At 49.7% G+C, this 25,038-nt stretch overlaps 1 protein-coding gene across 1 annotated transcript in view; it reads left to right on the plus strand.

The window, feature by feature from the left end:
- The window catches only part of LOC141935864 (hydrocephalus-inducing protein homolog), a 91,017-nt gene that overhangs the window by 29,443 nt on the left and 36,536 nt on the right, over positions 1-25,038 (plus strand). Inside the window, exons 8-19 of the mRNA XM_074852511.1 lie at positions 1,704-1,829; positions 3,704-3,803; positions 4,974-5,092; positions 7,097-7,320; positions 11,622-11,689; positions 13,644-13,879; positions 14,705-14,805; positions 16,060-16,195; positions 16,656-16,820; positions 19,147-19,299; positions 20,579-20,817; positions 22,980-23,235. Of these exons, the coding sequence (XP_074708612.1) occupies positions 1,704-1,829; positions 3,704-3,803; positions 4,974-5,092; positions 7,097-7,320; positions 11,622-11,689; positions 13,644-13,879; positions 14,705-14,805; positions 16,060-16,195; positions 16,656-16,820; positions 19,147-19,299; positions 20,579-20,817; positions 22,980-23,235 (1,923 nt within the window). The remainder of the gene's footprint in view (positions 1-1,703; positions 1,830-3,703; positions 3,804-4,973; positions 5,093-7,096; positions 7,321-11,621; positions 11,690-13,643; positions 13,880-14,704; positions 14,806-16,059; positions 16,196-16,655; positions 16,821-19,146; positions 19,300-20,578; positions 20,818-22,979; positions 23,236-25,038) is intronic.

The following is a 25,038-nucleotide window of genomic DNA, read 5'->3' on the forward strand; positions in this document are numbered from 1 at the left end:
GCGTTAAGAGAAAATCTCATTACCTTCTCTGGGCACTTGCCTGGACCATTCCTTTACCGCTCTCTTCTCACCTGCCTGTCTCAGATTGGACCCTGAGTGATCCTCTTTCCCCTCAGAGGCAACCAGATTTCCCCACAGTTCACTTCAACCTGATTCTTTTCCAATTACATTTGATCTCATGCCAGATTATGTCCTAGAGTCTGATCAGGATGTTTTTTTCCTCCTACTTGCAATCTCAGGGATGGTCATAGCTCCAAGGCCACTGTCGTGCTGTCAGAGAAGCTTCTGAGATCTCAGAGCAGAGAGGACTTTTTCCATGAGAGGAGGCAGTGCAGGACCCTGCTCTGGGCTGTGACCCCAGAAGACCTGGATCATTAGAAGGTCTATCCAGGGGTTTGCTCTGTCTCCCTCCTGCAGGACTTTCTGGGATGTAATGGTGGAATTATTGTCCGTTGATGGAGGTTGAGTTGAGGGTTGCTCATCGGTGGCTGGAAGCCCTCCTCACGCGCAGCACTGTAGGTCAGCCATGGAGAAACATTTCCCACTGCACTCCAAGGGGAGCGAGCCAAAGCAAGTGGTTTTGGCGCTGGTGCCAGCCTTTGCCCGAGGCTCTGTCTGTGTACAGCTAGTAACGTCCATGACAGTATTTCCTTTTGAACTGTATTTGAATTTAGGTGGGTGATGATTGCTATCCTGTTTATACTACATTGCCTCGATCTGCTACACATGGAGCCTTCCACTCATCCCCCCAGAGTTGTCACCTGCTGGTTCTTCATGGCCAGGGACTGGAGCGTGCAGAGGGGACAGCGATATGCCAGCTAGGAAGCAACTGCTCTGTAGCCGTGCTCCCTTATCTCTTGGTTGTGATCTTTAAACTCTAGAATAATTTCTGCTACAGCTACCGAGTAAGGGAGAGATTAACTGCGTCAAAGCCCTACAGAGATGGCCAAAAAGAGGAAAAAGATAAGGTGGTTCAAGGCTAGACGTAAGGGTTTGGATTCAGAGATGCTGGTCCAGACTTCTTTAGTGGGTGATGCTAGGCAAAGTCCCTGCCCCTCTCAGGGCCTCTGTTTCCATGCATATAAAGCCATTGGTTTCACCAAAGTGGTGCGATGCCTGAATTCATTGGTTTGCTTTTACAGTGCTCTGGGATCCTCTGGTGGAAGGCAGTATAGGGCACAGAGAGCACATTTAGCTTGCTTATCCCTGCAGGTCCAAAGGGGAAGAAAAGAGTGATGCCAGTAGCCTGCAGCTGAAACCCAGCTGCGTCTCCCCTTGCCAGTGAAGCCCTGCAGTGGGTGCTCCTTCATCTTGATCTGCCTCCCCCAAGCAGCTCTGTGGTAGGAAAAGCCAGTTGGGGTTGTTGGTGGATTCTCCATCAGTTGTGGCAGAGACTTTGAGCCGGGAGGCTCTCGAGGGCTGCTGGCTTTCAGAAACCTCTTCTGAGCTTGTAAGCATGGAGTAAAACTACGTGCCGTGCCAGCGAACAGCGAGTGATAATCTGATCTGTGTGGGACCCCACGGCTTGGGGTCAGCCCCTTGCTGAGCTGCTGCTGTTCCTCCCCGAGCGCTTTGCTGCCCCTGCGCTCACACGAGTCTCTGCAAATATTTTGCTCATTAAATTATCTGCTTGGTTTGTCTCTCCCCATGGCTGCAGGCTGCAGAGGCAGAAAGAGGACGAGATGGATCGTTGTCTGAGGGAGTGCAAGGGGGAGCCCGCTCTCCGAGAACGCCTTTCCCTTCTCTCCCGCCCCTTCCAGAACCAGCGGGCAAAGGCGCAAGGAGACTCCATGCTTTTCTCCGACGATGTGTTCACCCTTGAGCCGCTGGTAAGCGATAGCTGAGAACCTCCCTTCCTTCTCCTCCCTGGCTGTGGTCACTTGGCAGGTCCCTGCATCAGCTGGCTTGATGTGCCGAGAGAAAACACCAGGTTTCTAGTGAGGCTGCGAGTTTGTTGCAAAAAGCATTTCTGTGGGCTCCTGACAGAGCGAGAGGCTGCCTAAAGCTGAGCTCTGCTGCAAGGGCTATAAATTAAGGGCACTTCATAAGTGTCCTTACACTGTTGAGAGCTATCGGTAATTATGAGTAAGGGCACAGCTTACACGTAGCGTATGGGGATTAACAAAGGATATCAGAGCACTCTCAGTTCACATATTGACCTGAGAAATGAAATGGTCCTCTGTGGAAAGGAGGCCAAATTCAACCCAAGTTTGATCACAGACATACCAATCTCTTCACATAACCTGGATGGATACCACGGCTGAATCTCCCTTCCAGTGTCATCTGTGAGCCTGGACACAAGGCTGGCAGGTTTAAACGGACTTTTTGAGTTTCATTGCACATAGGTACAGAAATTTTTTTGCTTTTTCTGTTTATGCAAGCAAAACCCCATATCCTTCAATCAGCCAGAGCCCTGGTTCTGAGTATTTGGATGGTCTGAGATGAAGAATGCCCACTGTCCGAGCAATGCAAAATCCCTTTTCATCTTGGAGTAAATCCTAGGATAATCTCAACCTCTTCTTCCTTTTAAAATAGGTGAAACTATTTTTTTTTTTTTTTCAAGGAAGGGGATCATCTTCTCTTCTCAGTTACTCCTATATCCCATATAAGGCTGAGAGCCACCAATGTTGGCACAGCTGCAGTTTGTTGTTTGTTGTTGCAAATCTGCACCTCAGCTGGGGAACCAAGCTGTTCCCCATCCAGATGAGAGGCTACTGCAGAGCACTTTGGTTTTTGGTGGAAGGCACCATCTCCAGTGGGAGCCGTGGTCCACCCCACGGCTCTCTGTGGGTTCAGTTATTTATGGAAAGAGGCAGCTGTTGGCTTTGGCACTGCCTTTCTCCTAAGTGCCCTGAGCTGACAGGATGCACTTTGAGTGCCATTTTAGTACTTCTTTTGCCAGCTCTGCCTTTTGTTTCTTTGACTGCTTTGAGCAGTGATTTCCTTCCATTGCCTTCCCCCTCTGCAAAGCAAAGCAGGTGATTTGGCCAGCAGTTGGTGGTGCCCGGCTTTTCAAGATCAGCTTTTTCTTACTCAGACTGGCGGAGATCTAGCAGATTCTCATTATTTAGGGGCTGAGGGAGAAATAGGATCTGCATGTATTTACGGTTGGGCTCTTGCAGAGAGACCACTTGTGTAGCTGTGAGTCACGGTGTGCCATCCCCTCCCGTATCACCTTGCTTTATGCTGTAGCAAAGCCAGGGTACGACAGCTGGAGTGGTTGTGCTGTACCATCATACATCCACCATCTGTATTTTATGCCACCTGCCAGTTGCAGCCTGTCTGAGGCCAGAAGTGTTTCAGCCAGAAGTGTTGCAATACCATGTTCACAGCACTGCATAGTTTTACATCTGTCCTGGTTACCATCCGTGGTGGTTCTCCATGCTCTGACTCAACTGCCATCCTATAGAGAACACGTAGCCCAGGCAGACCGCTGGCTCCTGAGGTGCTACTGGAGTGTGAGCCAGTTTGGTTGCTTCGTTATAGCCCTAATTTAACAAAACGCCTCTACCAGATGCCAGTAAAGGTAGGAGACTTATAAAGTTTTTTTGCAGCTGCTTCCAAACTCCCATAAATTTTGTTGATAAGTGTTGCTTGTTCCCCGCTCTTCACTGATGCTCTAAATAAAGGCTACAGGGCTGTGGTTGAAAACAAGAAATGTGACGTTTGAAGATAAATGGTTTGCTGTCTCCTTCTGTTTCAGGAGGGAGATATCTGGCCAAATTCCTCAGCTGAAATTAATGTGATCTTTAGACCCCGAGAAGCCAGAGTCTATCAACAAACGGTCTACTGTGACATCTCAGGTACGGCTCCTTTCTCCTGCTTCTGTTGCCCACAGTGGAGGCGCAAGTAGTCTTGCAGCCCCCTCGGTTCTCGTGTAGTTGGTAGGAAGGGTCAGTGGTCAGCAGGGTGCTGGCATGTGCCCACTGTCCCTGCGGTTTCCAGGTGGTCTCCTGTCCAAGGCCAGCCCTCAGGATGTGTGGCTACAAGCCTGGATCACCGATCGCAGAACAGCCAAGGCAGTGAAGGGATAAGTTTTCATGCCGTGGGTTTGCCAGCATTTGCTCTGCTGCCAGGTGCCTGTAGAGGCCAAAGAGCTACAGTGGCCAGGATTCAGGCACTTGAGGCTGCTCCAGTGGGTCAGAGCATCCTTCAGACAAAGATCCCACACTGTCATCTTAGCAGGCTTACAGAAGAAAATGAGCATCTTAGAGTTTAGCTATAAGCCTTGCAGTCTCAGTTCCTTTGCATCAAGGGGTGTGTGTATTAGCAGTATGTTTATGGCTTCTCTGACCTCAGCAGTGAGGTTTTCCATAACTGTTCAGCGTGCTTCAGGTAAGGTGTCTTTACAAAGCTGAGCTCTCGGTATCATGGTGGGCATAGGTGAGTGCTTCTCTCTGGAGATCACAAAGCCCTGTCTTATTTAGGTGCCGCTGCAGGAGGGGAGCCCCAGAGCCCTGGGCACGGAGCTGTGTGTCAGGCACGGGCAGTGGCTGAGATGCTCCGCCTGCTCGAGGCAGCTCTCAGACGCGCATGCCGCCGTTAGCAGGGAGCTTCGCCTTGCCTGGGCTCGTACTTCTTGGCTCCTGTGCTCTTGTCTCCGATTGCGTCAGTATAGATGGTGTATTTTTATCTTCAGTTCTGTTTCACGAGCTTTGTGCCTTCACTGAATGGATTTCAGAGCTCATCCTAAGCACATGGGAAGAAATTCAGAGACTGTGTTTTAAACTCAGCATCGCTTTTTCAGGGTGCAAACTGATGGCTAAATGAGAAACCAGCCCGAGGGGTTGGTTAGAAATTAGAAGCCAGCCCCAAGGCATATCTCTTGAGGGCAGGGAAGAGTCCTGTATCTCCTCCTGGAGCACCTAGAGCTGGTCCCATCCAGCCCAGAGTCAGCGACTAGCACTGAGGCAGCCTGGACAGTCCAGGATAACAGAGGGAATTACTGTACTGAAGTGGAAATCTCTCCCCAGGCCGCGAGACCAGGCTGCCCCTGCGCATCAAAGGGGAAGGCATAGGGCCTCGGCTCCGCTTCAGCTTTGAGCAGCTGGACATCGGGAAGGTTTTTGTTGGATTAGAGCACAGCTATGAGGTGAGCAGTCGGGATTCTGAGGGGCTGGGGGGGATCCTGATGGCTCCCAGGGCAGCAGTGAGCCTCGTGGACCTGTGGGATTTCTGGCAACTCGGGTCGTTGTGAGCAGGGAGTATTTGACATACTAGTCAAATCTGGGGGCTTTCCCAGAATCTGGATACTTCTGATGGGATCTGAAAGGTGCATATGTTGCTTGTGAAGTCTTAATCCCTGCTTTTTGGCAACCTTCCTTGGAGATCAGCTGGGAGGCTTCATGTGAAAAAATACCCCCTTGACACATGAAAGCAACACTGGGACAAAAAGATAAATATTCAGAGGCTTTTGTTTCAGCCCTGGATGCAATGCACCTTTGCACCCGGGCTGTTAAAAAGCAGCTGGAACAAATTTACTGTGTTTGAACTCCAGTCCACTGCAGCCAGTTTTCGGTTAAGCGCGTGCTGCCGGTTCCTGGGAGTTGGAGGAAAGCTGTCCAGCCTCTGGCTCAGAGCTGTGTCCTGCAACGGAACTGGGAGTGCTTTCCCTTGCTGACCAGTCTCTCGCCACTCTTCAGATTTGCTGCATCTCTATGAAGAGCAAAGCATTTCTGGAAATGAAGCAAAGGAATTTTCTACATATTTGCCTCCCCCTGCCAATGGTGTCTTCTGCAAAAAAATAAGATAGGGCAACTGAAAGAGGTAGAAAATGAGGCAATACTTTCAAAAGCTTGACTGTGGCAGGGAAGGACACATTAAGGTGTTTTCTTACCAAAATATTGTGCTCTCTATGCATTTGTAATGGTGATACTTTATTGATTATCATTTTATTATTTTCATGACTTGAGAAAATGTGACTAAGTAGATGATACTGTTAGTGCTGTACTAAGCAGCTAGACTGGAGGTAAACCTCAGCTCAGCGTTGGATCCCTAAGTGCAATTTGTCACCAAGGGGTAAAAGACAAGAGAGGAGAGAGTAGTTTTCAGGTTACCCTTGCAGATCTTGAATACATGAATATTTTTAACAGCAGCTGCAAAATTAAAAAATAAGGGACATCTCTCTGCTTCTGTCTCAATTTTTCTACCAGGTTTTACAAGGACAAAAATTAGGGAAAAGAAATCCAAAGCAGATAGTTAAGTCCATGGAAATGGCAGGATATCACCCCGCAGCAATCAGAAACTTTACCGCTTTGCTTCGGGTGGGTTTGTTGGTGCCTGACAGCGTGCTGGTACTCGCAGCAGCTGTGGGCATTTCTCGCCCAACGTGAGAAGAGCTGACTCTCAACAAGTGCTGCGGGATTGTGTCACTTGATCGAGGCAGTAGATCTCTCAAGTGTTCAACAAAATACGGCTTAGTTCTAAATTTGCAGTTTATTCTGGTAACGGTAAAGTCTTAGATGGTGGCTGTGAATATTTAGGAAAGAGAAATTCTTTGGAATAGATGGAGCTGCTGTGCACTGCACGCTCATCCTTTCCTGACACGTCTGTTTGAGCAAAGACTAAGAAAGTATCCCATTAACGAAAAAATAAGAAAACTAAATTACATGCCATAGCAGAGTTGGGGAGTGCTTCTGAAGTTGGTTATAGTGCTGCCCTGAGGTGTCTTCTACATGCAGTAAACTTGTTGGCTGCAATGTGTTCTGCCCTCGGCAGGATCGGACTCGTCGGGAGCAGAATCAGTTGTGTGATGATTCACTAGTAATGCTGCAACTGCCCTTCCTTGCTCTTAGGGACAGGTCTGAATCGACTTGGTGATGCTGAGCAGCTCCTCTGCACTGCACGTCGAAGTGGGCTGCTCTGTGTCAGTGGCATAAACCCCGAGTGACTGTTTCTATGAAGCTGTCACTGCTTTGTATGAAAAACCCAAAGGCAGAACTTGTCCTGTTGCATTTTCTTTGGCTTCTGCCAAGCAGCAGCACACAGCATCTTCTGCTTTTTACAGACGTTAATTGCTTAATCAGAAGACAAATCATCCTTCTGTAAGAAAGGAAGATTCCTTATGTATTTCCATTTTGCTTTCTTGCTGCTGCAGGTGGTCCTGTTTAACAAAGGAGCCATCGATGCTGTCTTCAACTTGGTCCCTCCGGCTACAGCTCTGGGCTCCTGCTTCACCTTCCTCCCCCAGGAGGGCATCATTTTGCCGGACAGGCTGCAAGTCATCCGGATCTCCTTCAGTTCCACCATCCTGGGGGAGTTCACAGAAGAATTCAGGTTCAGTGTGAACGGATCCCCTGAGCCTGTGACCTTGACTATCAGGTGAGGAGGGTTATAGGAGCTTGGTGGGCACATCTGTAGCTGTCTCTGGGTAATCGTCTCCCACCTACCTCATTTTAGGATGAAACAGAGAAAAAAAGGTGTTGTCTAAGGTCTTAGCCTTGGCTCGGATCCCAGCATCCCCACGCTAAGAGCCAAGGCTTTTTAACCTGACTCCAGTTTGAACCTTGCAGTTGCAGCAGCAAATGAAGTATAATTGTCTGTGAGAGGAAATCATAGAATTGTAGAATAGTTTGTGTTGGAAGGGACCTTTAAAGGTCATCTAGTCCAACCCCTCTGCAATGCGCAGAGACGTCATCGACTCGATCAGGTTGTTCAGAGGTCCGTCCAACCTGACCTTGGATGTTTCCAGGGATGGGGCATCTACCTGTCTCACCACCCTCACTGTAAAACATTTTTTCCTTTCTATCTAGTCTGAATCTTCCCTCTTTAAGTTTAAAACCATTACCCCTTGTCTTATTATGACAGGTCCTACTAAAAATCCAGTTCAAATCTTTCTTATAAGCCCCCCTGAAGTACTGAAAGGCCACAGTAAGGTCTCCCCGGAGCCTTCTCTTCTCCAGGCTGAACAACCCCAACTCTCTCGGCCTGTTCTCACAGGAAAGGTGTTCCATCCCTCTGATCATTCTTGTGGCCTCCTCTGGACCCGCTCCAACAGGTCCATGTCTTTCGTGTGCTGAGGACCCCAGAGCTGGACACAGCACTGCAGGGGGGGGTCTCACCAGAGTGGAGTAGAGGGGCAGGATCAGCTCCCTCGACCTGCTGCCACCTGTGACCATGCCTCCTGTGCTCTCAATACCCAGTTTAACTTTCAAAGTCTTGGGTTCCTCTGGGAAGGAGCTTTGCCTTCATGGTTGAGGCGGGTGGCTCTGTGACTTTCCAGGATGCTGTTTGCACAGAATTTGGCAGCAGCAGGTTCTCACACGTCTCTGTGTGAGGGCCCCAGGGCTTTAAGTGACTACCCATGCTGGAAAACAGTTTGACTGGAGGTGGTACAGGAAAGGTGCGGAGATGCCTGCTGCCCAGTCCGGGTACCCAGGAGCTGGAGTGACTCCTTCCTACAGGTAGCTCATTCGCCCTTGGGCCACCGCAGACAGCGGGATGGCATCAGCTTTGGGCGGTAGATGGTCTGGGCCACCCCCCCTGAACACACAGCAAGGCCAGCAGGGCTTTGGGGATGGGCCAGCCTGGGTGACTGCAGCCAGAGGCAGTGTTTTTAAAACCCTCTGTTAATAATCCATCCCAAATGGGTACCAGCAGCCTCAGCATCACCTCTCATGCTCATGGGTTGGGACAAGCTGTCCTCTTGTGCAGCCAGCGCTGTGGTACCTCCTCTCTGCAGCCAGAGCAGTGCTGACGCGGGAGACGGGGAGCTCTGCGGCAGGTGCTGTCACACGGACTCGGGCATCATCCCGTGGGCTGGTGCCACGGCAAAAGATAATAATCCTCACCAAGCAAAGGGGAGAAGGGGGAAAAAAAGCTGATGACAGGAGAGGCAAAGCTCACTTCTCAGGACCGCAGCAGCATGCAAACTTGTCCCAGCTGGTCTTTAACGACGGGCTGGTGGGATGACGTGGTGTAGGCAGGAAGGCTGGTGCTGGGTGCTCTGGAGCTGTGGGGCTGCCTGTGCCTCCTCAGCAACCAGCTTCCTGGGCTGCTGCTGCTGGGAGGCACTAGACAAAAGCAGTAAAGCAATGGGAGGAATCTGTGGTCGACTTTACCAATAAGGTGAGGGAAATGGATAAAAAAGAACAAAAAGGATATTACTTTGCAAGAGAAGAGTGGTGAGTAGGTCTGTTGACCTCAGTAGAGAAACAATTACGTTGGCTTTGTGTTTGGAGGGAAAGTGCTGCTTTTTTTGGAAATCAAGAGGGAACATTTCACAATCATCTGTCCCTCCCCCAAATCGGTCACGGGGTGTTATTGCATGAGTAGCTTTCTCCTTGAGCAAGGGCAGGTTTTGCTGGTAAGGCTGCACTTATCACAGGTAGAATACAGTACTGCTTGGACAGTGCCCGCTGCCTCTGCCCCGCAGTGGCCTTGCTCCTGGGGAAGGAAGGAAGGAGCTGTCGGAGGGATGGTTGTGTTTTGGCTTCCCCACAGCCAAATGAAGTGGTCCTTTTTTCCCCAGTGATGCCCTGGCTCCCAGTGCCCAGCATGCCCTCCCCTTCTCTGTGGCCACTCTCTGCCCTGTTTGGCCAGCACCCCCTGGGCTCAGTGCAGACCTTCTGTCTCAGTGAAAGAGGATTGCTGGTCCTTTTTTATTTATTTCTTCCCCATCCTCATACTCCTCCTCCCTGGATGGTGGCTTCTGTGCAGCCCATCTGATGGCACCCCAGCACACCTGCCCACTCCCATGCAGCTGTCCCTCAGCAGCAATTCCCATTGCAGTCCTCTCCTCCCTGAGATGGCATCTGCCTCCTTGAGCTCTGTCTTGCCTTTTTCAAGGATCCCTCTCCAGCCCTTCTGTCATTCTCCAGCCCCACAGCTCAAGCTGTTTGTTTTCAAATGCCCTTGAGATGTCCACCCACCAGCTCCAGCTGAGCCTCCCTCTTCGGAAGCTTTTGTGCACTGGATTTTGTCCTCCATGGAGAAAAGCTTCTGGCTCTTTTGAACGGAGGCGAGCTGGCTGGTGGGACACTGGGCTGTAAAGGAAGGAACGGGGATGAGAGTTCAAGCAGTTCCTCTCCCGCCTTGTGTTATCCTTCCTACTTTGCCAGGACCCTGATCTCCCTTCACGCATGCATTACTTAATGCTACTGTAAAACACAGTTGTTGCCAAAACCACTGCCTTTTCCCTCATTCTCTTGCAAGCTGTACTGTTATCAGCTCTGGGTTGGCTCCTTGCCTGAGCCTTCTGGGCAGTCATTCCAGTTTAACTTCCTAGAGCACAGATTCGGTGCACTCAGCAGAAATGGCAGTCATTTCCCCACTTGCCTGGCAAGGCTCATCCTTGGCAGTTTCCTGGTGTCATCCCCAGTCGTGGCTGGTTTGGAGGTAGTTTTCCATCGTCTCCTGGCAAATGCTGTGACAGAAAGCGTGTCTGCTCCCTTTGCTCTGTCTAGAGTAAGCTGTTAGGGCTTGGGAGGTCAAGTCTGGTTATGTGAGGTACCTGAAGAAGGAACTTCACCATCAGCAGGGATTTGGTACCTGGCGCATTCTTAGGAGCTGATTCAGCTGCAAGAATTGAGAAGTAGTGTTGGATGGAAACTCCTGAAAGTCAGTTTTTGAGTGCTCTTTGACTGTGCAGTCAGAAGGTGCCAAGACCATAGGTGACTATTATTACTTGGAAACCAACCTTACGAGGTGCTGGATGCTTGTTTCTTTGGTGTTTGGAAAGGGATGCTGGAAATGGGACAGCACGGATGGACGCAGGTCCCTCCTGCGGGATGCTGGGGTCTGTTCGTGTGCAGAACATGTGGATAATGACAGTGTCAGTCCTGTGAATAAAATGAGAAGGCACTATTCACTGTGGCCCTTGATTTTTAACTGAGGCAGAGCTGACATTGATTGTCATCAACCATGAAGTCAATTAATGAATGTTGTGCAGCTTCAAGTACTGATTTCAGTGGATGTGAGTGAGTTTTGGAGTTTGGAGCCTGTCTGCTGAGTTTAAGGATGGGCGAGGTGGTGTGGTGGGTTCGGGACACCCGTGTTCGGCGGTTTAAGACTGTTGCTCTTGGATGTGTCAGCTGGTGCACTGGTGACAAGCTGATACTTCCCTCCAAGATTCAGCTGTCCGCTGTGTAGAACTGTTGCTGCTCTTCTCAATGGATGTTTGGGGCTCCCCTGGATTCATGCCTCAAAGTCCTGCATGTGTAATGATTGTGTGGATCAGGTCTTCTGAGAAAGGTGTTCATATACGCCATGGAAACACCAGTTCCAGCTAAGAAATACCAAAGCAGGGAACCTGTGGCTGGGAAGGCTAGTTACAATGAGTCCCCTTTTGTGTGGACACCTCTGTCCATCACATTACGGGTGGGGAAACCGAGGCACAGAGCCATCCCTTGTTCAGGGACCTTCATGGGGCCAGCAGCAGCGTGGGGGCACACCCTGCCGTGGTGCCCTGAGCCTCAGCAGCAGCTGTTGGCTGCTGACCACTTTGCTTTGGCTGCCTGCTGTCCACATGGGTGCTGTGCTGAGCACAGGGGTGACAGGTTGATTTGAAACCCACCGTGGTTCCGAGAGCAGCTTTTACCCACCCGAGCGGTAAGGAAAGCTGAACGCTTTGCCATTCTCTCTAACTGAGCCAACGCCTCCTCTGCCCGTCTTTGTCCTTGCAGGGGCTGTGTCATTGGACCGACTTTTCATTTCGACGTCCCTGCCCTCCACTTCGGAGATGTCTCCTTTGGTGAGTGTGCCCTGGGCTTGGGCCGTGGGTTGAGAGCTCTGTGAATTACCAAAATGGACCACTTTAAAATAAGATCATCTGTCACTTGTGTTCCTCCATAGCAGCCTTCAGGGTGTTAAAGCCAGGGCTGCTGGTTGCTTAGGCGGTCTTGTGCCATCGTGAGATCAAATAGGACCAAAGGAGTAGAAAGTCAGTATTTTCTGGTGTCCTCGTAGTCTGTTCAGCCCCAATCTCCCAATCCTTGGCAGCAGAGTGACTGTGAAATTCCTTGTCCCAGAAGGGCCCAGGGGACGGGACTGCAGCAGAAGGGAGTTTAAGCCACGTACTGGCCTGTAGCTGCTCTGGGTAAATGTTCCTGTTGCAAGGCAAGGATACCATTTACCTGCCTGACCTTTAGTGCGAGATGTTAATTAACGCTGTGAGGGCCCGTCGTCGTCACCCACCAGGTAACATGCCCAAGCAGTAGCTCTGAATCAGGCACTGATGTCCTCGGACCATGGGCTCCTCCTTCCCCACCACAAGCCCAGCTCTGCTGACAGAGCCAGGGGCTGACCATCCAGAGCGTCTCCATTGAAATGCAGATTCTGGTTCTCCATCTCAGTCTCACAAAAGGCTTTTTACTGAGATGATCTGCAGTTTAAAGGTGAAATCAATTGTGGATTGGTTGAAGGGCCATTATCATTCTGTGCCCAGGATGCCTCTGTGTTTTCAAGCTGTTCATGGACTTTTTAAGAAGACTCATTACCTTTCCTGAGCTGCTTCTCCCCTCCCTCCATCACCACTCTGCCACTTCTTTGTTTTCTTTTGAATAAAACAACAAGAAACACACCAGGCAGAAATGTGGTTATGTAATAGGAGATTCATCCTCCCTAATCTCATTTCATTAATAAGGCCTTTTCAGCTGAAGGCAGCTATTGTATTTTTGCTTCTTTTAACTGTGCTGCTGACTGTTGACCTGCATCTGGCGACTTTGGTCTCGTTTGGGACTGTGAAGTCTGTGTTTGTCCTTTTTGTGCCCCTCCTGCCTCCCTGCTGGAGTAACTGCTGGAGGTGGGCAGTGGTCACTGTTGTTGGACATGGAGAAACTCCCTGCTGTGGCTGCAGTTGGTTTTCCTCCCCGTCTGTATTCAAAGGACGCTTGGTAAGCAGGCCACGGGAGATGTCTCCTTCTCACAGAGCTGGCCAGCCAAGCCAGATGTCCACGCCAGAGCAGGTCTCTGCAGAACACCCCACCAGGTGTGGTTGTGTCGCTGGTTTTCCATGAGGGAAGGCGAGTATCACAGCTAAAGTGATGTCGACCTTTGCGGGCCAGTGTGCAGTGTGGAAGCCATGTCCCATTCGTTAGGGAAGGTGGAACATGGCTCCTGCTGATTTCTGAGCAAGCATCAGGTTTGCCTCCAGTGCGGTGGGCTGGGAGTTGGCATGTGCTCAGTCTGGTAGCCCCAGACAGGAGATGCCTTAAGGATCCTGCCTAGAGAAACTGCATTAGAGTGCTTTGCATCATGCTGTCGTTCCCAATTTCATCCTTCCTTTCTTTTACTGTAGCTTCTCCTCGATGACTTTATATACTGAAAACTGTAGGAGTGTTCGCAGAGTTCACAGGGCATTTTACGGGTTGAATTTTCAGAATAAATGGTCTGTCTGGATGGACACTCGTAAGTGAGAACTAATTGGTGCTGGTTTGGGGGCAGGTGAGAGAGCTCCTCACAGTTAGAGAGAGAGAAACTTGTGGTGTTCAGCATCGCTAAGAGTGGGCATTTCCAAGGCAGCAATCTCTGTCATCAGCCTAAAAGGGAACTTAAGTGACAATTAATTCCTTGCGTAGCTTCTCAGTTAGCTGCACTTCAGATTGAAAAGAGCTAAACTCCAAACCCAGTTTTATCATAACAGGCTATTTACACCAGGAATCACAGGACAGTTGATGCATAAATTCATATTTGTGTCATTTTCCCAGGCTTTCCTCACACCTTGTCGTGTCGCCTCACTAACACCTCCTTGGTGCCCCTGACCTTCAACCTTCGCATTCCTGGGGACGGCTTGGGAGAGCCCAGTGTCAGCAGTTCTGTTCAGATGTCAGACAACACTCGCCTGCTCCGGAGAAAGGGAGCCCAACCTCGCCTCAGGCCAACCGAATTTACCCTAAAGCCCCGCAGAGGGACCATCCACCCCCTGGGATTCCTGGATATCCAGGTATGGGAAGAGTCCGGCCATACGTGCTCGGCGGGTGGAGCTGGAGCTTCTCTGAGGGATGAGAGGGCTTTAGCACCGCTAGCTTTGAGCATAACGCGAGTAAGATACCTGCACTAGTGTTAGGCTTCTGTTAGCTGCATTACTGCGGGGCTTTTCTGAAGGACCGCTGCTTTGTTTCCAAAATCGTAAGCTGAAGATCATGTACCATATGGTCAAGTACAGAAGCCATTCATATGGTTTTGAGAGCTGCTTTGAGCAGTTTCTTTGATTTAAAGTGGGCAGAGGAAGGATGAGGACAGAAGGTGGCTGTTAAAAAGAGAGATGTCATTGTATAAAGCAGGTTGCTTTTCTTCCTGGTCTTATTTCTCCTCTCCTGATGAGCAGAATGAGTTGTATTCACTGCGGTGATCTCCAGTGGGGACTGAAAAAGCTCTGGCAGCCATGAACTGCACAGCACCTGCTGGGCTGCATTTTGCCCTCAGCTTCTCAACGTAAAGCTGAATGTTGAAGTCAACAGATTGCCTCTGGATTTATGCTGTTGTAGTTGAGATTAAAAATTAGTCCCTTAATTTTAATACAGTGGTGAGTAGAGCATTAATCTAATCGTGCTTACGTATGCCCTGGTAAGTGCAAGGTGTATTTAACAAAGCAGATTTGTCAGAAGACTTTTGTTACTCCCAGCAACTGTGCTCTGTACATGGACCAGCAGAAGAGTTAGGGCAAAATCCTCCCTTTCCTGCCCGTGGAACAAGAACCGGAGGACAGCACACGTGGACGATGGCTTTTGGGAGTGATGAAGTGTTCGATGCTCTTCTCTTCCACCAGGTCACCCTGTGTTCCAACACTGTGAAGAGCTACGAGCTGGCACTGGTGGTGGACGTGTGCGGTGTTGGCAAGGCGGTGTCGGCGCTGCTCCTCACAGCCAGGTATCGGCGCTTCCCTTGCAGCTCGTCGTCTCTCCTCGTGCATCCAGCACCACGCTGCCTTGCACGTGGTTTGCTGGCTGCATCTCCAAATGACAAGTGTTGCTTAATGAGCTAGTTCTGCCCAGCTAGATGTGAGATCGGCAGTGTTCTGAAAGCAGCACCTGTGCTCCATGGACAGGCATGGCCCTGAGCCTTTTTCTAAGGGGAACAGTAATTATATTCATTATGGGCATGTTTTTTGGTGCTTGAGGTGTAATAAATTTCCAAAGGGCCATCTTTCCTCCTTCCTGCAAGTGGTGGACTTGTGCTGGGTTGCAGCCAAACTACAGCATTCATTTGGGCCGCAGTGAGCAGCCTGCTGAGAGCTGGTGTCTGGGTCAGTTAACGAAGGTGCATGAGAATGGGAAAGGGGCTTATGGCAGGACTGGTGAGGGAGAGCTCAAAGCACAATCGTATGAAGGGGAAAATAGTCCTTGATGTGGAAGGTGAGCTCAGGTTTCTCTGCTTCCCTCTGGTTCTTTTGAGCGTTAATGTTCTCAGACTGAAGCCAAAAGTTGTTCTTGCTGCAGCCAGGTTCAATGCTGTTGTGCTGCAGTGGGTGTCGGTTTAATTCCAAGAGGGATGAGTTCACTGTGCTGTTCCCTCTCCCAGGCAGAGTCATCCAGTCAGTGCCTGGGCTGCAGTTTTGTAAAACAAGTGCAAATGGGGACAGACAGTGCATGGAGCCGTGGGGGTGCAGGAACTGGGAGAGGGTGATCCCCCACTGCCTAAGGCAGGGGGTGGCTTGTGCCCTCCATCGCTGGGGCAAAGGGCTGAGTTCTCAGGCAAGGCAACAGCGGTGTGGGAGAGGAGGGAGTCGTTTTCACTGAGACACAGGAGTCTTGTGCTCTTTGAGCCTTGGTGAGCACTGGTCCTTGGTGGGAAGGCTCCCCCAGAGCTCACGCCTTGCTGAGACTGTTGGGAGGGTCCTTGCAAGCCTCCTGGGGCAAAGAGTGGGCAGAGCTGATCAGGCAGCTCTGGGACAGGGCACCGTGCGCTGCCTGGGCACTTGGCAGCCTCTGCGAGGCTGAGTCCCAGGGCTTTGCCCCAACCAGGTGGTTGAGTCAGAAGAAGTTAAAGGCGATTTATCGCTGTAGGGGTATTAAGTGTCTATTTGACAAATGTGTTATGCTCTATTTCACACTACTTGGGGAGTAAACGACCTCTACATTCTCTCGGTATCTCTAATTCCCTTTTGGTCATCTCTTTGCCTAGATGCGTGGTTCCTCCGCTGCGAGTGCTCAACCCCGTCGTGATGTTTGGACGGTGCTTTCTAAAATTCCCTTGTCAGCAGACGCTGACCCTTGTGAACGACAGCGATCTTCCAGGCTGCTACAGGGTTCTCCCTCAGGTTTGGCATTGCATCCGCCTCCTGCCCTCAGATGTTATCAAGGGGTTTATCAGGGAAAAAAAGGGTTTTGGATAAGACCTTGCTGGTTTATATTCAAACCTAAAGGTTGCTGAGAAGAGGAAGCTACCTGAATATGAACTTCAGGAAGCAGTTTAAACTCTTTAGGAAGCAGTTTATATTCTCGTCTTTGGGGTGCTTTCATGCAGGAGAACGTAGAGGGTTGTGAAAAGCTGCTGCAAGGAGGCTGCCAGCACAGGAGTGGGTGTTTGTGGGTGCAGCAGCTTTTGGACCTCCTGAGGACGCTAAGCCCACACAAGTCTTGCATCTTGCTTTGTACCTTTTTGCTTTCTCCTGGGGATTTTTGAAAATGTGTGTGAATTGCCATTGTGTAGATGTTGAGGAGTTCAAAGTTTCCTCAAAGGTCACTCCTGTGTGTTGCGTTTGACTCTGTCCCTTACAGGAACACAAGGAGGACGCTGCTGTGTGGTACTCCAGCCCCGTGCCGTGGGGGATTGTCCAGCCTCGCGGCTCAGTGGAGGTCCCATTGACCCTGGAGGCCCAGGTGACGGGAGAGCAGGACACTGTTGCTCATGTTGCAGTGTTTGGGAGTGAAGGATCCCCTCTGGTGAGTTCCAGGGGACGTGGGCCTTTGTGCGACTCATCTTGGTGGGGTGTGAAGCGTAAGGCAGGGTTGCTAATTCCGGGGATCCTTCCCGGGAAAGCAAGAACTTGTAATATATGCTGGTGTGGACAAGGAAAGAAGGGGTTTGTGGCATACGCAACAGCTAATGCCTGTGAAACAAAGAGCTTCACAGTCAGAACTGAGTATAACTGCTCAGCAGGGATTCTTTATTCACAGCGCTGGGCAGGCTGGGGATCGCTCCACCATGAGTGCCACACTTACTAACAAAACTCTCTGACTAACACACACAAAAAGCATACCTATGCATCAGGTTTCCTAGAAAAGACAGTCTTATGCTAATGGGTTCTCAGAATTCATTTACATAGTCTGAGCGTGCGTAGTAAAAATAGAGTGAGGGTCTTCTCCCCGCCTTGGTGGTCCACATCGTCTTCCTCACACTGTCTGCTAGCTGAACTTTAGGTTTCTCATGTCCATACATGGTCATGGAGTGACCTCATCCCTCCTTCGGCTCCTGTTTGTTTCGAGGGGGTTGGTTTAAACCGGCTTCCAGTCGCTTTTCTTGACACTGGCGTCTTCTCAGGCGCTTGTCTTGCATTTTTAGCTCCCTGTTATCAGGGATGTACTCAGGGAGTTTGCCAGAGTGTCCAAGGCCTGTTTTATCTCCACTAGGCAAGGAGTTACAGGTTTCAAGATGTTTTACAAGTGGGTAAGATGTCAGAGGGTAGGTAGGAAAAGAGTATAAATGAAATTATATACATTGCAGTAAAATACAGGAAAAATAAAAGCTAGCGAAACACAAGTGATGGTTAACGTTAAAACTAAACGTCCTACTTTACTGGTTTCTATACATCAACAAGGTCAGGAGGTCTTGTAATTTCAAGTATACTTGCAGCCACTTCCCTTCACCTAGAGAAGAGGAAGGATGTATCATCCCAGGTGGTAATCTAAGTGTCTGACACAGCATTTAATTACGGTAGGTCAGACGGGATAAGAAGGCCAGTCTGAAGCCCAGAACAACCCCTGGGTCTCGTACTCTGCTGTGCTATTAGATGAACAGCACTGGTGCTTCGTTAGGCCTTTTGTTCAGGAGCACGCAGGGACATCCCTGAATCCTGCTAAAGCAAGCGCTGTGTGAGAGGCCATGCTGAAAGTCAGGCCCATCACGTCTGAGAAACATCCATCATATCTCTTTGCCAAGAGCCCCAGCCAAAGACTCATGAGTCTCCACACCGCTTGCACCTGGAGCACAGAGACTTTTTTTTCTACTAAGTTTGGAAATGGATGAGGCAAAGCATTCCTGGACTAAAGCCTCCTGAAAGATGATGTTCACATTCAGGCATACACAACAGCAGCAATGACAACAAAATGTAGGTGAGAGAATGTTGTCTGTAGTGTCCTGGCTTCATCTAGCTGAAATCGAGAACAAATATAGTTAATTAAACTTTAATTTAAAATGATATCAACTTTTGAAGCATCTGTTTTAAAACGCCTTCTCATCTCTCTGAGCATGAAAGAGGATGTCAGAGGATTCCTGGGAACCTTAAGCTTTCTGTAACAGAAAGAAAGGCTGACATTTTGAAAGTGGTTACAGGGATTTAAACTTTTAATAAAACAAGTGGAAATGATGCTGCTAAATCTCCTGAATGCCTCCTGAATGTTTTTAATGATGTGAGAAGGTGGTTTAGCCAAGGGATCCACATTCCTCCTGCAATAGTCTGTGCCAGTTCTGCAAGAACAGAACTTTTGGGTCTCAGACTGTCAAAAGAAAAAAATACTGCTTGAATGATGTAATTAATAATTAATGCCCATTATCCATATAATACCAGGAATACACGTATGTGCAAATCAGAGGCCACTAACTTGCGTGATCTCTACTCTAAAGGGCCTGCTTTGCTTCTGACTTGTGCTGGCTTTCACAGGTGTAGCTTTGGGACTAAAGTCCCTGTCCAAGTGTGCTGTGCAGCAGCAGAAGTCAGGGAGGGTGGTCTGGGGCAAGACTGAGCAGTAAAAGGAGTGGGAGCAGGCACAAGGTAGAGGAGGGAGAGTTAACAGTGTGGAGGAGGTGTGAAAAAGCAAGCACGGGAAACAGGGTTTCTTTATCCCCTGATAACGGGAGCTTGTGGCTTTCAGATGGGATCAGTCCAGGTCCCACACTTGCTCCAGGCCTTCTGTTTCGGTTTTACAACACTGAAAAAACTTCAAACAGCCATAATTATCCCCCAGTCTAGGAGTACCCTTAGAGCTGTCTAATCATTTTAAACTTTCTCTGTTGTTTTTTTTGATCTTTCCTACCCGCATTCTGGAGCAGAAAATCCATTTAGTGAGCACTGGAGAAGGACCAGTTGTCTACGTGCATCCAAGTAAGATAAATTTTGGCAGTATCCAAGTTATACAAGATGCTTCCCGAACTCTCCACCTCTCCAATCAGAGTGTCATCCCTGCATCCTTCAGGGCAAAGATGGTAAGTATCTGTGGGGCTATTTTCTAACAAAAATGACTGACAAGCAACCTGTGACTTGATTTTTATATGCAACATTTGCATATCACTATATGATTGAGAAAGCAACGTATTCCATCCCAATGCAGCAAGAGGAGCCTGGCTCTGGGGGCGGTTTTAGCTGGGGGACCCCTCAGTAAAACAGAGAATTTACATAGATGTTTGAGCAGAAATGAGTCTGGATCATTTTTGCAAGTTCTCCCTTTATTTTGTGGAAGGTGTTTATCTCTAAGAGTCATGTGTTTGGAGCTCTGAGACCAAGAGAACGCTGTGACCCTTTGCTCCTGAAAGGGCATGGGTTTCCACACGGTTTCCCTGTTAGATCTGCATTTGCTTTCTGTCGAACTGCTGTTAATGATAGAGACTAAGGTGTGAGGTCTGTCCTCAAACTGCTCGCAGTGAGGTGAGTTTCACACCTACTGGGGGTCAGACCAGCTGGGTTGTTGCACAAGAATGTACGTGTAAGGGTCGTGTACCTACGGTGGACTCCATCGCATTGCAGAGCACCTCTGGAGACTGGCTGCAGAAAAAGGCTCTTTAATTCATGGAAGCTGCGTAGTGTGAGAAGCTGCGTAGCCGAGGGAGGTTGGGTTGCTCCCTGGCAGGGGGAGCAGGGCTGATGCAGCCAGGACAGGCTCGTGTGCTGAGGCTGGGTGGGGTGTGCTCCCCACTGGAGGGGGGATCTGTGAGGGGCTTGAAAACGGGTTCAGAGGAGGTTTGTTCTTCTCCATGCTAGGTGGGTCAGACTTCTGGGGCTGGTTAGCCCAGACCTGGCACTGTGGACTTGGTGTTGTGGATGGAGCATCAGGCAGTGTGTGAGAGTACAGGCTCAGCCTCCTGGGCCAAGGAGGGGGCTGAATTTCCCTCGTGCTGCTTTTCCAGGTGTTTGGGGGATAAATGTAACCTCAAAGTGGGGGATCCCAGAGCAGCTTGCTTTGATTCCGCAGTGAAAACCTGCTTTCCATCTCTGCAGAGAGCAAGCCACCTGGGGTGGGTGGTACTGGTGTATGAATGATGGGGTTTGCGTGCTCATACCAGGCACTGACCCGCAGAGCTGCTCAGGCACTGCTGTCCCGGTCCCTCCCTCCCCGGGCAGCTTGCGGTGTACCCGGGGGGCTCACAGACACAGACACATATCTGCCTCTGCATTGCCTCATATCTTTAGTCCTTCCTTTTCCTGCACCCCACAAGAGACCAGGGTCCATGGTTTCCATGCTAAGTTAGTGTTTGGCTTGTCTTACAGGCTGACAAATGCTCGCGCTGGAGGATTGAACCCAGTGAAGGAGTGATTCCCCCCGAGACAGAGGTGTCTGTGGCTGTCATAGCGAACTTGGATGACACGGAGAAATTCAAGGACGAGGTGAACCTGTTCATAGAGAACAGCCACACCTACGTTATCCCCGTCCGGGCTGTTGGCACTGGCACCACGATTGTCACCGACAAACCCTTTGCGCCGGAGCTCAACTTGGGACCCCACTTCAGGTAGGGGATCTCTCAGCGTCCGCTTCTGCCGTGGGCTCAGCAAGAAGGAGTTTTGCTGTAGTCCTTCAGGCTAGTTGTTCTTCAGCGCTCAAGGTCCTGGCTCTGTTCTCCTGAAGCCACGGGGCTTCCTTTAGAAACCTTCTATGGCCATTTGAAAGTTGTTAGATAGCCTCAAAAGCCACCAAAATAGAAACCAGCTGTTAAATTGTCACTGACTTGTCTTTAGTTATAATACATATATTTCCTCACTTTTTCAAATAAAGATTTGGAGGAAAACAGCAGGTCCTGGAAGCCTCTGGGTGGAAAATGCTACATTACAAGTATAAACATATTTCCCTTTGCGATAATGTTGCTTGTTTTTCCCTTCACTATGGAGTATCATCTCGCAACAGGAAAACCTTGGTGGTAGCTTGTTAGCAGGTCCTTGACTAAATTAATGGTGCTGTTTTGTTTGCCCTCTGCCCCGCAGTCCTGGAGGAGCAGCAGAATTTCTTTGCCCCGTACCATCCCTCAGTTTGCTCGCCTTCCCTGTCTCCCCTGCCAGGCTGCTCTTTATTAGACACAGTCGCTCTTTCCTTGTTTCTCCCACCAGCTTTCCTCGGTGTCACCGCCGCAGCGGCAGCCTGAGGCGCGGGCAGGCGAGGGTGGCTGCAGGACCAGCTCTGAAAGGGAGAGGAGGAGAATTCCACTGAGTTTGGGTGGGATAAATTGAAAGTGTTAGTTAAAGAGCTTAGCTCAAAGGAGGGGATTCACTGGTCCTAACGCCTGTGTCTGAAACCAGTCATGTTCCCGTAAATGGGAGAAAATAAGCCTTTTCAAAGTGCTGCCTGCCTTGTGTGGGGGAGCTCTTGGGACAGGAAGAATAGTCTTCTCGAGGTGCCCGTTCCTTCCCCTGGCTGCAAAGAGGGTCCACAGTGGTCCAATACCTAAATTTTGGGGTAGAAAGAGCAGGTTGATCCTATTCTTTAGGATAGACTTTGGGGGTTTAAATATGCATGCACAAGCCACCCACATAAGCAGGGACATTGCAGGGAGGTTGACGCTTGTCCAGCGTGTCCTGTGCTCTGTGCAGCCACAAATTGGCTACCCAACGGAGTGGACAATGTCAGTGTGATTTGTGTCATTGTCCTCTGCCCCCCTTCACGTCTTGGTCTGCAGACTCTGGAGTTGTTGCCATTGCTGTCGGCTGCAGAGCTGCCGCTAGGTGAGCTGAGATGGGACCCAGGTAACATCTCAGATGAGTTGGGCTTTCCCAGAGCCCCAAATTCTGCATCCACCCAGAGCTTCTCCAGGCTTTCATCTGTGCTGTCCACCACATAAACCATTTCACACTAAGCTTGTACGCATCATGTTTTAACAGTCTGTTTCAAAGACTGGTTTGTTCTATGCTCTCAGGTCTGTATTTAGCTGCTTGTGGCAGACATGCATTTTGTAAGCCGTGTATTCTGTCCTTTTCAAAAAACCAGTAACTGTTCCAGGAACAATTCATGTCCTGGTCATGCTCAGATTTATAGAGGGTAAAATAATTACTCCAGACTAGCCTGCAGTTAGTGTTTCTTTACATGAAGAAATCAATTTCCATTGAATATTCATTTTGGTTTATATCTAGCTCTCGTTATTCATCTCTCGTTGTTGCTCTGTCCCCTCAGCAGCCAGACCTGGTCTTGCTGCCATGTTTGTATTGGGGAAACTTCTGTTGATCCTATGTTCTCACAGTGCATTTATCTTCCTAAACCACAAAACCAGCTGCACTGTTCAGGCAAAGGATGACATGTTGGGGGTGATGAGGGTTGGATGCTCCCTAAGGGATGGGGGGTGAGGGGATAATGTGGGTGCCAGGGCAGGGGCCCCACCAGCGAGGCAAGGGGTGCCCAGGTCACCGGAGGGTCTCTAGGCTGGTGATGCTCTGTCTGCAGCAGCTGAGATGATGATCTTCATGCAGCTCTTCCTTGCTGTACGCAAACAGAGCAGCTGCTGGATGCTGATAAGCTTAGGGGCAACCAAGGTCTGGCTTTTGCTGAAGCTTTGAGCTAGGTCAGCCTTTTTGGAGGTGCTTTTATTGCTGAGTGTGCAGTCAGATAACGCCATCAGGGTGCTGAAGCTGGGTGACCGCTGGGAGATAGCAGCTCCCATGGCATTTTCCATCTCTTCTTCTCTTCCAGCCTGGATCCCTGCTGTTACCACTTCAAGATAACTAACAAAGGACGGCACACCCATCGGCTCTACTGGTCAACAGAAGGTTTTGGCCCATTTCACCAGCGCGATCGTGTCCCTGCTGTCAGCACCACCAAGGGCCAAGGTTCCTCCCAGAGCCCCAGACCTGCCTGCCCTGTGTTTAAGGTTCAACCGCAGAGGGTGGAGCTGATGCCGGGCAAGACTATGGAGATGGTGCTGGAAGGCTTCTCCAGCACTCCCCAGGTGAGGTTCCCCCCCGAGGGCTGAGCCTTCCCCATCAGGAGCAAGTGCTTTCAAGAGCCACAAGTTACCTTTCAAGAGCCACAAGTTCCTCGCTGGCCACCATCAGTTCCTAAGGCTTTTTCATGTTTCCATGGCTACCGTAAACCCAACCTGCTGATACCAAAACACGGGCTGAAGGAAATATTGCTAGTTCAGGGACAAATGGCAGGTTACAAGGTGTCATGTGCTGAGGCAGAAAGGAAGGGCAGAGAAAATAAGTTACGCTTAGACTAGGAGCACAGGCAGAAAGTAAATAAAAAAGTGCAAAGTAATGTATCTGGGGGAAGCAGTGAGTAAAACAAAACACCTGTGAAGGGAGGGAGTGTCTGGGAGTAGCATCATTTTCCCTCTGTAGACAAACATGGGCAGAGGGCTTGTCTAGCACTGAGACCTGGAGCAGAAAAATGAACAATGTGTCAGCTGTAGTGATCGGGGTGATGTTCATCCATGTGGGAAACTGTTCGAAGGGATCATTATAATTGACAGCTTGGCCTTTGTCAATATTTCCATGACAGCTCACCCCAGTCTCTCAGCCAGTCCCGGGGTCCCAAGGGCAGGCAGGTCTTGCAGCACCCTTGGATGGCAGCTCAGAGGGGGAGATTTCAGCAGGATCACTGGGTGTTCTCCTCCCTGGACCCTTCTTTCCAGGGAAATCCAACTCTGCAGAGAAGCTGCCAGCTAACCCTGGTGTGCATTCCCTTTCTCCAAGACCGCTGACCACAGATATTTAGGTGAATGTGGAATAAATCTGCGTCAAGCTCCTGCTGATACTTGTGTTTTGAAAGGTGTTTTAAAGGATTGCCTTGGTGGTAGCTTGAGGAATACTCGATTACTCACCTAGTTGACTGCGATGGGACTGTCCCTGTGCAGTTTGTTTTGCTGAAACAGGGAAAAGATACCAGAAAGGAAATAAAGTGATCAGGGTGCAGGTGAGGCTGTCTTGCCTGGAAAGTCGATAGGGGATCTGTGAGCTGAGCTGTGGCTACCTGCCTCCTGCAGTCAAAGCCAAGACCCTGGGAGTGGGCTTTCCACCTTCCTCGGGTCTTGAGAACTTAATACTCTTGAGGTTGGTCAGAAGCCCAACTCCCTGCGTTGCACACGCAACACGGATGATTTTGAGTATGCAGACTCTGAGGAGAAGTTGGGTTGTGGTGTTGTATCAGAGGGACGAGTGAGAAATGAAGGGAGGAATTTGGGGAACTGAAACCATGAGAAATCAGGAAAAAGTCTTAAGTGTAAGAGCATCCAGCTTAAGCAGAGGGTTTTCATGTGAACTGCAAGACATCTCTTTCCTGGGGAGGTTTCTTTTAAAACCAGCTCTAGGAGGGCACAGTACCTGCTAGGAATGAGTGGCCCCCTCTTTACCTGAAGGCAGTCTGGCTATTTGGGTTTTTCCCATGGATCCTGTCCACTAAGCTTCCAAGGGAGGGTTTGCTAGCATTGGCCCTTCTATCACCTGTTTTCCTTAATATAGTTGTATTATTATTTTTTTTTAAATCAGTTCCTACAGCTTTCTGTAAGTATTATGCTTGGCAGTGGTACAAATCAAAACAGTAATCATTTGGGGCAGGGACTATTACAATAGTAGGCAGCACATGACTCACGAGGGTTTTTTGTGGATAGTGGGGTGTAGCATTACGGACGTTTGAGAGCAGAATAAATAGGATGCAGCATAAAAAGAAAAGGGGACTGTTGAGGAGCCCAGTGGCTGTAACTTGATGGCGGTAATATGGTCTGTGGCTGGGTGGGTAGCAAATGCAGTGC

This window comes from Strix uralensis, chromosome 29 (assembly GCF_047716275.1).
Source record: "Strix uralensis isolate ZFMK-TIS-50842 chromosome 29, bStrUra1, whole genome shotgun sequence".
NCBI lineage: Eukaryota > Metazoa > Chordata > Aves > Strigiformes > Strigidae > Strix > Strix uralensis.